General features: G+C 43.3%; 1 protein-coding gene across 2 annotated transcripts in view; it reads left to right on the top strand.

The window, feature by feature from the left end:
- The window catches only part of LOC112246895 (vacuolar protein sorting-associated protein 53 homolog), a 31,501-nt gene extending 17,945 nt beyond the window's left edge, over window positions 1-13,556 (top strand). For both annotated transcript variants that reach the window (XM_024415491.2, XM_024415492.2), the window contains 13 exons: window positions 729-871; window positions 1,086-1,227; window positions 1,323-1,418; window positions 1,646-1,740; window positions 2,799-3,041; window positions 4,078-4,225; window positions 4,297-4,379; window positions 4,499-4,577; window positions 4,674-4,822; window positions 4,919-4,988; window positions 5,150-5,287; window positions 11,054-11,158; window positions 11,331-13,556. In XM_024415491.2, coding sequence (XP_024271259.1) covers window positions 729-871; window positions 1,086-1,227; window positions 1,323-1,418; window positions 1,646-1,740; window positions 2,799-3,041; window positions 4,078-4,225; window positions 4,297-4,379; window positions 4,499-4,577; window positions 4,674-4,822; window positions 4,919-4,988; window positions 5,150-5,287; window positions 11,054-11,158; window positions 11,331-11,501 — 1,662 coding nt within the window. In that variant the 3' untranslated portion in view covers window positions 11,502-13,556. The remainder of the gene's footprint in view (window positions 1-728; window positions 872-1,085; window positions 1,228-1,322; window positions 1,419-1,645; window positions 1,741-2,798; window positions 3,042-4,077; window positions 4,226-4,296; window positions 4,380-4,498; window positions 4,578-4,673; window positions 4,823-4,918; window positions 4,989-5,149; window positions 5,288-11,053; window positions 11,159-11,330) is intronic.
- Window positions 13,557-13,590: the final 34 nt, after the last annotated feature.

The raw sequence follows: 13,590 nt of genomic DNA, 5'->3' as shown, positions 1-13,590 counted from the left end.
TGACTCAACTGTTATACTCGCTTGTGTGTCCTATTCGTTCCGTGGGCCTTGTATTTGACACGTGCCTTAGCCTTTTAGCCACGTTATGACTGACTTGTGATCATTTCCCTGGCTAGTTTGATTGTATTAACATTCCCAGCCTTAGTTCAGTCGTCTGTTTATGTTCTAAATATTTAGTTATTGAAACTGAAACGGTACGTCCCAAATGGGTGGAGGCAGCAAACAATGTACCAGGCCAGCTGTGATTTACAACCTGATAGCAATATTTTGTGGAGTACCAAGAAATGTATTGGTGAATTATATTGAACTGCATCCATTGATTCTGCCAACAATGCCTTAATGTACGTCATGGAATTAAAGTAAAATATAACCAATTTTTAAAACTTCTTATAAAGTTGGTTTTGAAGCATAAACTGGGTATTTTATATATTTTTACTGATATTATGATGGTCTGTTTCACATCTGCGAAGTAGTTAAAACGCTTTAAACTAAGGCGGCCATTTTGGGTCCATTACACGAGGTATCTTCGGTAGGTACAAATGGGGATAATGGACACAAAATATATATTTTAGTTTGTGGTCCAAACACAAACTAGTATTTCTTCCTTTGTAGATCATGTGAATCATAATTGAGATGTACATTGACTGATCTTAAATAATGCTAGTATTGTGACAGTGCGTCTGTGGATCCTCCACCTGAAAGTGTGTTTGTCCACTGACCTGACTCAGGTAGCTTGGCTGGATAAGATTGACCGGCGCTACGCCTGGATTAAGCGTCAGCTGGTGGACTATGAGGAGAAGTACGGACGCATGTTCCCTGAAGAGTGGTGTATGACTGAACGCATCGCTGTGGAGTTCTGCCACATCACCAGGTACACACACACCCTGTACTGGAAACTGTTGACAGCTAGAGCCTCACCGTGATCACATTCTATCAACTGTTGTAATAGTTGTACTCCTCTATCATCTGAACACTATACAGTTGATTTAGTCTTTGTTAGCCTACATGAGCACTGACCTGCTATCACAATCATTCATGCTGCAATGTGATGTGTTGACAACCCTATATGTCTGTGTGTCATCCAGGACAGAGCTGGCCAAAGTGATGCGGACGCGGGCCAAAGAGATCGAGGTCAAACTGCTTCTTTTTGCCATTCAGAGGACCACCAACTTTGAGGGGCTGCTCGCCAAGCGCTTCTCTGGGTGCACCCTCACTGACGGGCCCGGGGTTAGACACACACACACACACACACACACACACACACACACTCATCATCATCATTATCTTCGGGCCATCATTGCTGACACTAGTGTTGTTTTCAGGTGAAGAAGCCGGAGACACCACTGGAGTCCACCAACCCTTTCCTGGAGGACGAGATTGGAGAGGATGGGTCAGAGATGGAGGAGGATCTGGATAGGGTAAGACATGTTTGAGATGACCCTGTCTGAACATTGACCTTGATAGGTATAGGCTGACCTACTGAGGTTATTTCCTGTGTCATGGTGACTCATTATGGGAATATCTCTAGAAGGATCTTGATAGGACCTTTTACGGGATGACTTTGGAAAGAAAATACTCATCCCCAAGAGAGAAATCATGAGTAGTAATTACATCCTACATTGTTGACCATTTTCCGCTCCCCCAGCCCAAGAAGCACAAGGCTCCTGACAACCCCTTCCATGGCATTATTTCCAAGTGCTTCGAGTCTCACCTCTATGTCTACATCGAGTCTCAGGACAAGTGAGTTGTGTGTGAGTGATGTAGAGACCTGGCACAGATTTGTGTGCCCAGTACTTTTCCTTTCTCCATCAGCCCTGTCATTCCCTCTTGTTTCTGTTTCTTTCGGTTTCTCTCTGCTGGGGCTGAAATGGTTCCTATGAGCTGCATGACCACAGATGCTGAGAAAGAGGGATTGAAAAGTGGTGCTGCAGCAGATCGTTCTTCTCCTTCTCTTCCTCCCTCTCTCTACTCCTTTTTTTTCTCACTCTCTATTTCTCTCTCACTCTCTTTCCTCTCCCTCACCTCCTTCCACCCTCCCCCTCAGATGTGTGGTCTCCACAGAAAAGAGGCACTTATCTGAGGCTTGTTCATCTCGTGGCAAACCCTAGTATTGGATCTCTGGAGCATTTAGTGTTTGTCAGTCTGACTGGGACTTACATTATCTGGTTATGGCTTCCTTTCACAACAGACATGGCCAGACGATTCTACATTAGGCGTTTCCAGAGCAGCTTGTCTCAATGGAATACAACAGGAGAGAGAATAGTGACCTGATTGTTCATAGAAAGTAGATTTCGTTTTTTGTCCTTGGCTTCATTTTACAGTAACAGTGGGGTAAAGTAATAGACCATAACAGCCGTTTAGACATTGATATCAAAGTACAGTGAAGACAGCCGCAATAGAGGGAGAATCTCCTACCCTGTCTGTCTGTCTCTTCCATTTTATCATCACTGAACTGTGTGTGGCAGGTTGGCGTTTGTCATGAGTCTTGCTCTGGAGGCAGCTCTGCAGAGTGGTCACTTGCTGGCACAGCCACAAAGCCATAACATGTTAAACCTATCCCTAACTACACTGCTAACCCTAATGCTAAACCTTACATTTAGACCAAAAAGCTAATTTTAGTTTTTATGAATATTTATGATGAAGCCAATTTTGAATTTTCAGCTGGCCCATCTAGTGTAAATCGCTCAGTTCTGCCTCCAGGGCAAGATTCATGGCAATAAATGTCAACCTGCGTGTGTGTGTGTGTGCTGGTATCTGGGGCTCATCACTGAACTGTGTGTTATTGTTATTGTTGTCAGGAACCTGGGGGAGATGATTGACCGTTTCGTGTCAGACTTCCGGGCACAGGGCCCCCCCAAGGCGGGCACGGAGGACGGTGGAGCGGTGCTGCCCAGCTGTGCTGACCTGTTTGTCTACTATAAGAAGTGCATGGTGCAGTGCTCTCAGCTCAGCACAGGGGAACCTATGATCGCCTTCACCACCATCTTCCAGAAGTACCTCAGAGAGTATGCCTGGAAGATACTGTCTGGAAACCTGCCCAAGTAATTTACTACAGCCTAGCCTAATGATGATCAGATTTATTTGTGTGATGTAGGTCTAGTAATTATTTTTTATGTGCTTTTTAGTCAGGCTGCTCACATACTGTATTGGGCCCTAGAACCAGGATGGCAGGTTGCAGTACTTCCCAGTACGGGTTCTGGAAGACCACCGTGTACTCTGGTTTTCATTCAAACCATTTTTTGGATGGTTTCTGGCTTCGCTAGGGAAAATATTCTAACACAAGTTGAACTATGACAACCAGTATAAACTGTGGCCTGCTAGGAGCTGGACTGGGACAAATGCTTCTGTCAAAGCAAGATTAAAATTCTGAAAGATGATATATGCTATAATTTGCTTCAATTCCCTTTTGATGAAGGAATCTGACAAAGTTTGTTCATTCAGAAGAGTGATCCGTCATTCTCCGGGGTTTGTTTGATAGTTCATGTGTTTAGTCGTCTGGGTTTGCATGTCATGTGGTGCTGGAGATGTTTACATCGCGGTGAGGACTAATACTTCATGAGCGAAAACATCTTTGGCTCGCTGGCCACATTATAAGACCTATTATTCACTGTGGTTGATAGACATGCACACACACAGACCTCTTGTGTGGTGTGTGTGTGTGTATTGGTTTGTGGAGTTTTAAAGGGGGCCATTTGGGGGTTGGAGCTGTGTTGGTTTTCCCAGAAATCTCGGCTGTGGCGTTTATTAATGAGAGGGAGGCGGTTTAGCCATGTTGCCATGGTAACCATGCCCTTCTGTCTGTGTGTATGTCTCTGGCTGTCTCAATTATACAAAACTTGCTTTAAATTATAACCTGTAACTAGAGACAGGAGTTTCTGCTTGTCAGTTCACACTAGGTCCCAGAGTTTTCCCTTTAGAGCTCATGTGAGCAGACTTCTGTCCCTAATTCACGAGAGAACTATTGACTCTTTTTCTCAATCTCTCTCTCACACACACTCTCTCTCCTCTCTCTCTCTCTCTCTCTCTCTCTCTCTCTCTCTCTCTCTCTCTCTCTCTCTCTCTCTCTGTCTCTCTCAGGACTAGCAGTAACAGTGGAGGACTGACCATCAAGAGTCTACTGCAGGAGAAGGAGGGTTCGGAGGCTGCTAAGTTCACTGTAGAGGAGCTGTGCCTCATCTGTAGCATTCTCAGTACTGCAGAGTACTGTCTGGCCACAACACAGCAGGTTAGAACACACACACACAAACACTCAAACGGGCCTAGACTTAATGTTAAACTATTCTGTGTCTGTGTCAGTTGGAGGAGAAGCTGAAGGAGAAGGTGGATAAGAACCTGGTGGAGAGAATCAACCTGACAGGAGAGATGGACACCTTCAGCAAGTACGTACCAAATCCTAGGAGCAATTTCTGCCAACTCAAAATTAACAATAGTTTGAGATAAAGTGGAATAATTGGATGTGAAGTCCCATGACGGTCAACTCTCTTTCTGTGTCTATCAGTGTGATCTCCAACAGTATCCAGTTGCTTGTTCAGGACCTGGACGCTGCCTGTGACCCTGCTCTCACTGCCATGAGCAAGGTGGGACACCCACTGCATTCCTCTCCTTACACTGTCATATTTTATTTTCACTTTCAACCATTCCCTCACTGTCCCTCTTGGTCTCCTTCCCTCTAGATGCCATGGCAGAGCGTAGAGCATGTAGGTGACCAGAGTCCCTATGTGACGTCAGTCATCATGCACATCAAACAGAACGTCCCCATCATCAGAGATAACCTGGCCTCCACACGAAAATACTTCACCCAGTTCTGCATCAAGTTCACCAAGTGAGTTACTTCCCTCTTCACTGTTCGTCAATGAGTGTGAGGAAGACTTGGTACTCCCATTGACAAGAATCTATCTTGTCTTTTTTTCCCCCTCAGCTCTTTCATTCCTAAATTCATCAACCACTTGTTCAGGTGTAAGACTATCAGCATGGTGGGGGCTGAACAGGTAAACATACTTACCCTTTTATGTCATTAGCCTTTACCTAAGTAGAATTATGCTTATGGTCTCCGTAATAACTTTTTGACAATTGTTTGTTTGCTACCTGTAGCTGATAATTCAGCTAGTTTTATTGGTAACATTGTTTCTTCTTCTGCTTTGTTCTTCAGCTCCTCCTGGACACCCACTCCCTGAAGACAGTGTTGTTGGATCTGCCCTCTATAGGCTCTCAGGTGGTCCGCAAGGCCCCAGCCAGCTACACCAAGATAGTCGTGAAGGGGATGACCCGCGCTGAGATGATCCTCAAGGTGAGCCCTGTGACACTAAAGCATAATTCAGAGTCTACAGACGCCGAGACACGTTAGTCCGACGTCCCATTGTGACTGATTCACGTCTCTAAGACCACCAGCCGCGCGAGGTGCACCTCCCCAAAATTTCCAACCAACGCAGCTCCTCTATTATTTGAATGTGTTGACCGTTGGAGAAGTTGCATAAGCCGCACTGAGGATTCGAAAAGTATGAAAGCCAGTGGTCAAATGTTCTAGAACACTGCTGCGTGTATATGTACACGTTTTAGACACTGATAGGTGCTTAACACTACCACGCAACAATGTTTCTCTTCAACCATGCTACAACGTTTCTGTGCAACCACGCAACAACGTTTCATTACAGCCAGTTCTATCTAAGCCTAACCATTAATCTCTACCCTTTAAATACACTGGCTTGGTTAAACATGACTAGCCACAGTTCATTCCTGTGTTCTGGCATTAAATAATAAGACTAAATACAGGCTATTGTCTAAGTTTTGTGCAGTTTGACCACTGAGCCAAGTATGTACATTGTCTGACTTGACCAGACTATCGATTTAAGTTTTATTTTCATTGAATAACTGCATGTTTACAGGCTAATTCTTTCTTTTTAACCCGACTAATGAAAGAGTTTTATGCCGAAGTTCCCAGTAGAAGGCCACCTCACATTAGGTAGCTGAGGAATAGGAACTGAGCTGTACCCCTGGGTTTTAATGAGAGAGACAGGAGAGGAAGGTAGGCTTTAAAACACATATGCGGACGTGCACGCATACACACAGCGTGTCGATCAGCTGAAGCCAAGAGAGGTGTGAATGGTTAGGGAATGCAGGCATCCGCGTATACTCACGCAAGCAAACACACACACACACACACACACACACACTTTTTGGAAATGCTCACAGGCATCAGACACATGTATCCATGGCTTGTCTCTTCTACAGAGTAAATACATTCTGATTGGTTGACCTTGCCCCAGGGTTAGCCAATAGATTGCAGAAAGACAATGGCACACACCGGTCTTCTCAGACAAACACCACCCTGCCCTAGAGCCTATCCCCTCACCCTGCCCTAGTCCAGTTACATCTGCCCCCAAGGCTTGTGACCCGATCCCAGAGTAAATTCCCTCAGCCCCTTGTCACACACACACACACACACACACACACACACACACACACGCTTAACTGCCTGTCTTAAAGGAATGCAGCCTCTGTCTGTCTAATGGGCTGTTTTAATGGTCAGCCTTGGACCTGCTCTAATGGTCAGGCTGATCTGTTTTATTGGTCAGCCTGGGACCTGCTCTAATCATGCTACATCAGCCACAGCCATCAGAGCCTAATCTATTCTAATCTATTCTGAGCACAACCAATAGGACTACTGAAGTTACAAGCAAAGCCTCTTCTCCCTTTCTGTGTTTCTTGTCAAGATTATATATCAGATTATTTTATACAAATCAACTTCTAGTTACCAGATATTCAGTATATGTGGCCCTTCTTTTCTGCTTGTACAATAAACATGCCAATCCACAAAGCAATAATTTGCCCTGAATTACACATCTTGCTTCACACATTGCATCTATCAGCCGTTACAGACAACGCTTCAAAATGTCCACCCGCTCGCCCATAGTGCTTTGCAACAACCTTAGACATTCACAACTGGTAAGTGGCCTCTCCTCAGTGTCATCACCCGGGATGTGTATGGATGATTCCACATGTGAAACACACAAGGCTGTTAGTCCATAGAGGAATGCCTTGAATATGTTTACATACAGTAATGGGCGGCAGACGAAGGGGAATGTGTGGAAGGCCTTGAACAGTCATACAAGGTTTGTAGAGTTGTTCTCTTCAACCTTTTTTTTATTTCACCTTTATTTAACCAGGGAGGCCAGTTGAGAACAAGTTCTCATTTACAATTGCAAAGCAGTGTGACAAAAACAACACAGTTACACATAAACAAACATACAATCAATAACACAATAGAAAAGAAAAATAGAAAAATCTATGTACAGTGTGTGCAAATGTAGAAGAGTAGGGAGGTAAGGAAATAAATAGGCCATAGAGGCAAAATAATTACAATTTAGCATCAACACTGGAGTGATAGATGTGCAGATGATGATGTGCAAGTAGAGATACTGGGGTGCAACAACAACAAAAAATAACAATATGGGGATGAGGTCGTTGGGTGGGCTATTTACAGATGGACTATGTACAGCTGCAGCGATCGGTTAGCTGCTCAGATAGTTGATATTTAAAGTTGGTGAGGGAAATAGTCTCCAACTTCAGTGATTTTTGGAATTCGTTCCAGTCACTGGCAGCAGAGAACTGGAAGGAAAGGCGGCCAAATGAGGTGTTTGCTTTAGGGGTGATCAGTGAGATATACCTGCTGGAACGTGTGCTACGGGTGGGTGTTATCGTGACCAGTGAACTGAGAAAAGGCGGAGCTTTACCTAGCATAGACTTATAGATGACCTGGAGCCAGTGGGTCTGGCGACAAATATGTGGCAAGGGCCAGCCGACTAGAGCACACAGGTCGCAGTGGTGGGTGGTATAAGGTTCACATTAAGCATCTCCAATCCAAAATTAAATCTAGAATTGTCTTCCTATTTTGCAACAAAGCCTCCTTCACTCATGCTGCCAAACATACCCTAGTAAAACTGACTATCCTACCGATCCTTGACTTCGGCGATGTCATTTACAAAATAGCCTCCAACACTACTCAGAAAATTCGATATAGTCCATCACAGTGTCATCCCTTTTGGCACCAAAGCCCCATATGCTACCCACCACTGCAACCTGTATGCTCTCGTTGGCTGGCCCTCACTACATATTTGTTGCCAAACCCACTGGCTCCTTATCTCAGCTCATTGGTCAGGTCGCAGTTGTAAATGAGAACTTGTTCTCAACTAGCCTACCTGGTTAAATAAAGATTAAATAAAAATGTAAAGAAATAAGAGTCATCACTGTGGGCCCATCACCTGAACATGTTGTAATACGGTATCGTCATGCCTAGAATGAAAACCTCCAGGCTTCCATCATAACTGAAAATGTAATTTAAAAAAAAAAACAATTACAGGGGGCAGTTTGGAAAAAAACAAATTCGGTCAGAATAGTTCTCTGTAATAACGGACATTCTGGAGTAATAATTACATAACCAACGTTCTCTACTAATACTAGTCCAGTGTGAATGGGGCTTTGGTCACGTGTATGCGATGTCACCTAAAGAGAGCAAGGGTGGAGGGAATAGGGAATGTTTTTCCTAATAAAATTAAGGATTTCGGTAAAATAACTTTTCAGTCAGAAATGGCTGTAATTATGTTGCAGCTTCAGCAACACGGGCAGCGTGATGAACACTGTTGATGTTGTGTGGTGGTTACTGCAGCAGAGAGGAGAGTGAGACAATGGGTGCTTGTTTTAGTCACTCGCTATCTTTAAAACATAATAATAATACACAGCGCAGCAAGTCTGAGCCCAGCCCGGCACAGTCAAATCAGTTGCTGGTCGGACTCCCTCTAGTCATTTGTGTGTCTTAATTAATTTAATCAAAGAGTGTGCTTAAAGCATCAGTCAAGCTCAGTGAATATAGTTGATTTGATTAAAACACATAGGATGTGTCATTATATGAAAAAATACACATCTTAATATGTCTACCAATCGGTCCAAAGAGCAGTTGACTCTTAGTCAATCAAGGTTTTTTGTTGTTGTCTGGGACAACCCTAGAACAAAGTAAAAGTTATGGTGATGATGACTATGTAGTAAAGTAGGTTAGGCTGTCTTGAGTATAATGTGTAGACCTGTTCTGGTTAGTCTGTCTGTAGGTTGTTTCTGTCTCTAGCTCAGTTAGCCCTCGTTGGCCTGTGAGATGTGTTTTTTTCCATGCTCTCCAGCCTTCTATCCACCCACCCCAGCCCTCTTCCCCACCACCAGAGCTTTCTTCTTGGGAGGGAGTGGAAAGGCTTCAACACCCCTCCACCCACCTCCTTTTAGCATGGATGTTTTTTTTCCTCTCACTCTCCCCTTCTCCCTCCATTTCTTTCTCTAGTTTTTACGAGCTAACTACAACACAGTCCCTCCAGGCTTTCCCTGGGCCTCCCTCCAGGACAGTTGCTTAATAAATCACTCTGACCAGAGGGGAAGGAACCTCAAATTCCAGACAATCCACAGCGTTCCATGTCCTGTCGCTCCTCTCTGTATCTCTCTCTGGTTTCGCTCTCTTATGTATTTTTGCCCACACCCCTTAGGCACAGAGAGAGGGCGGGAGGGCTTGGATATTGGTGTGTGGGTGAGGGAGAAATGTTTTAGGTGGAGAAAATTAGCTTTTGAAGGGTTACGATTTTTTTTTTAAAGAATTATTCAGTGGGACCTGTTAACCTCTTGATTCTAGCCATCCCTGATCCGGGATTGTGAATACAGCCTCAAGCTCATTACCATAACGCAACGTTAACTATTAATGAAAATCGCAAATGAAATGAAATAAATATATTAGCTCTCAAGCTTAGCCTTTTGTTAACAACACTGTCATCTCAGATTTTCAAAATATGCTTTTGAACCATAGCTAAACAAGCATTTGTGTAACAGTATTGATAGCCTAGCATAGCATTAAGCCTGGCATTCAGCATGCAACATTTTCACAAAAACAAGAAAAGCATTCAAATAAAATCATTTACCTTTGAAGAACTTCAGATGTTTTCAATGAGGAGACTCTGTTAGATAGCAAATGTTCAGTTTTTCCAAAAAGTTTATTTGTGTAGACAAATCGCTCCGTTTTCTTCATCACGTTTGGGTAAGAAAAAAAACGAAAATTAAGTCATTACAACGCAAACTTTTTTCCAAATTAACTCCATAATATCGACAAACATGGCAAACGTTGTTTAGAATCAATCCTCAAGGTGTTTTTCACATATCTATCGATGATAAATCATTTGTGGCAGTTGACTTTTTTGGAACGCGCATGGAGCTGGAGATTACGCAATATTTTCGACGGAGGACACCGGGCGGACACCTGGTAAATGTAGTCTCTTATGGTCAATCTTCCAATGATATGCCTACAAATACAGAATACAGACAGAAAGTGCAGGCTCATTCCTGGCGCATTCACAGCCATATAAGGAGACATTGGAGCACAGGGCATTCAAAATCTGGACCATTTCCTGTATGAAATTTAATCTTGGTTTCGCCTGTAGCATTAGTTCTGGGGCACTCACAGATAATATCTTTGCAGTTTTGGAAACGTCAGAGTTTTTTCTTTCCAAAGCTGTAAATTACATGCATAGTCGAGCATCTTTTCGTGACAAAATATCTTGTTTAAAACGGGAATGTTTTTTATCCAAAAATTAAAAGCGCGCCCCCTATCTCGAAGAAGTTAATTAACCATGTTTTCTGCTCGCTCTGTAGCAAGCAACTTCAATCAGTCTCAATGCTAAGCCAATAGGGCTCTTGTCAAAAGTAGTGCACTATGTGGGGAATATAATGCAATTTTGGATGCAGTGAGTGTAATGTTGGGGCTTTGTTTGAAGCTTTAACTACTTGCACACTGTCTGGTCTGATAGTGGACTAACTCTGGGGCCTGTTTGTTCTTACAGGCCACACACACACACTTATCGCGCACATGCATACACACAGAGTTTATGAATCAGTTTATGAGTCTGCTGGGAGTTGGTCGTCCCATCAAGGCTCTTGTGAACGGGGGATCTACAAAAAACACGCTGCACTTCAGTATTGAGATGTGAATGTTTGAGCAACACTGATGTCTCTACCCCTCCCCCCTCTACAGGTGGTCATGGCCCCCCATGAACCCTCTGTGGTGTTTGTGGATAACTATATCAAGCTCCTTGCTGACGGGAACCCAGAGACCTTCCAGAAAACTCTGGATATGAAGGTAAGGGCCACTTCGATTGGGTCCACTTGTTTTGTCTCAATGATGTCACCTGTTTTCAACGGTTATCTCCTACTTCCTCTGTTGTCTTGTTTCCTCTTGCAATAACTGATGTTCTCGTGTGTGTGTGTGTGTGTGTGTGTGTGTGTGTGTGTGTGTGTGTGTGTGTGTGTAGGGGTTGAAGCGCAGTGAGCAAAGCAGCATGTTGGAGCTCTTCAGACAGAGGTTACCCACTCCACCCTCAGGGACCGATGGAGGCCCCTCTCTCTCCTTCAGCACCCCCACCCCCGAGCAGGAGAACTCGCGCATACGCAAACTGGAGAAGCTCATCAAGAAGAGACTCTGAGTGGACACACACACTTGCACTCACACACATCACCATACCACACACAAAATATTCCAGTAATTAATCTTGAATACTTGTTCCTGCTCTGTTTAATCATAACAGAGAATTGCAGGCAGAGTAAAGACATGATTGTTTCATTTTTGTTAGGAGCATTAATATGAACCTCATGATTTCAAAGTAAACTGTCGGATTATGAAGACATGTCCTCAGCTGCAGAGCTGTTCGCACTTATGACTCATTTACTTCTGTATTTCTTTTCTGCTTCTCTTTTTATGACACTAAATAACCAAGCTTTGTAAATGTTGTTAAATGTGGACTATATCATACACACACTATGCATTTTAGCAAAATGTGTTTGCACTTAAGACAGAATCAAGAGCTACTAATTAAAAATGGCTTTAGGAGCAATTTGTTGCCGCTTTGGCACCTATCCTCCCAGTCCCAGACTGAGAACAAGGAACTTCAATGTGTTTGAAGCTAACATTTTCAGAATGTTCTCCTAATGTTTTCAAAATGTCATTGTTCTCCACCTCTCCAGTCTGTTGTATTTTATTGTTTCTCTTAGTTCCCTGTTCAAGTGGAGGATGCAGTTATTTAGGAGTTTGTGTATGTTTCTAGTTTCCCTTCACAACGGGAACAGTCTCTGGGTGGATGGACCGCATCTCACCATGCATTGCTGTCTCCAGGTTCTTAAGGCCCCAGGTCTGGGACAGAGGGGATCTTGGGATGTCATGTCTCCTCAATTAGACAGGAGACAGTCTCTGTCAGTACGTTATAACAAGGAACTCATGTGTTCAATGTTGTGGATATATTGTCTAAACATTTTTTATTTTATTTTCTGTTATTCCAGGCCCCTGTGTTTGACACTGACAGTCCTAGATTGCCTGTCAATCATAAGGAAAACTTTCCAGAAGATAGGACCCTACCGTTACGCTTGTTTACACTGTGCTGCACTGGGGTTGGAATGCAATCATGGTTACATCAAGACACCGTGGAGCTGGCGCAAGATATGGGTTGGAAAACGTACCTCAATGCAGGGATGGGATATGCCACTGTACACCTCAGACATTTTGGAATGGCAGTACCAGCCAATTAGCTCCTTTGTTGTTCAAGTGACTGCACTGGCTACTGTTATCTAGCATGAGGACAAAAATTGACTTTTTCTGGGAAAACTATTTGCATTTCAATCTTTTCGATGGATCAGTGCAACTAAAGGTACAATTTGGAGTACAGTGGCGTATCCCATCCCTGCATTGAGGTATGTTTTCCGACCCATATCTCGTGCCGGCTCCACGGTGTCTTAATGAAACCATGATTGTGTTCCGACCTCAGTGCAGCTCAGTGTAAACCCACATCTCTCTCTAGCCTAGTCCAGAGGTGTATTCATTAGTCCAAACAAAAACAATAGTTTATTTTGGACGAATTCAGGTAGATTCCTCCCCGTTACGTTCAGTTTGCTCCTGTTTAAGAAACATTTTGCAACAGAATCAGCCTAATGAATAGGCCCAGTTGAGGTTAAACTTTTACAGGGGTATTTTTTTCCAGGGGGAGGCGAAGGGGAGTTCCCATGTTTAGTTTTGTTGCCTTTCATGTTTCCTCTCCAATCAGCTGTGAGGGAGTGTTTCCTTTCCTCTATTTCACTGCAAAACAATGAAACCCTTTGAAGGTAGCGAAATTTGAAGACAGGCTGGTGGGACAATCCTCAAGCCCTTCTATGTTCTTGTTAGGGTTGGTATCTTCTGGCAAATTTGAATTATGATTGACAGGTAATCTAGGCCTGTCAAACACAGGGTCCTGGAATAACAGAAAATAAAAAGGTTTAGACAATACATCATAAATAGAAAACTATATAATTGTGTGTAATATATCCGTGTTCAACAGTGAACATATGAGTTCCTCTGTTAGACAGGGAATTACACAGAAGTTAGCACAGTGATGCTAGTGGAGAACTATAATATAATATAAGGAACACAGTTCCTTTAAATACTGTCATTGATCTAATTATTTCTACTGTTACCTGCTTCAGATAAAGTAGTTATTGCATTTAATAGCAAACACTCTGGATCAGTGGTCTTTTGAATCGGTTCAT

Source organism: Oncorhynchus tshawytscha, linkage group LG13 (assembly GCF_018296145.1).
Source record: "Oncorhynchus tshawytscha isolate Ot180627B linkage group LG13, Otsh_v2.0, whole genome shotgun sequence".
NCBI classification, from domain to species: Eukaryota; Metazoa; Chordata; class Actinopteri; order Salmoniformes; family Salmonidae; genus Oncorhynchus; species Oncorhynchus tshawytscha.
This window is presented reverse-complemented; position numbering and strand designations above follow the sequence as displayed.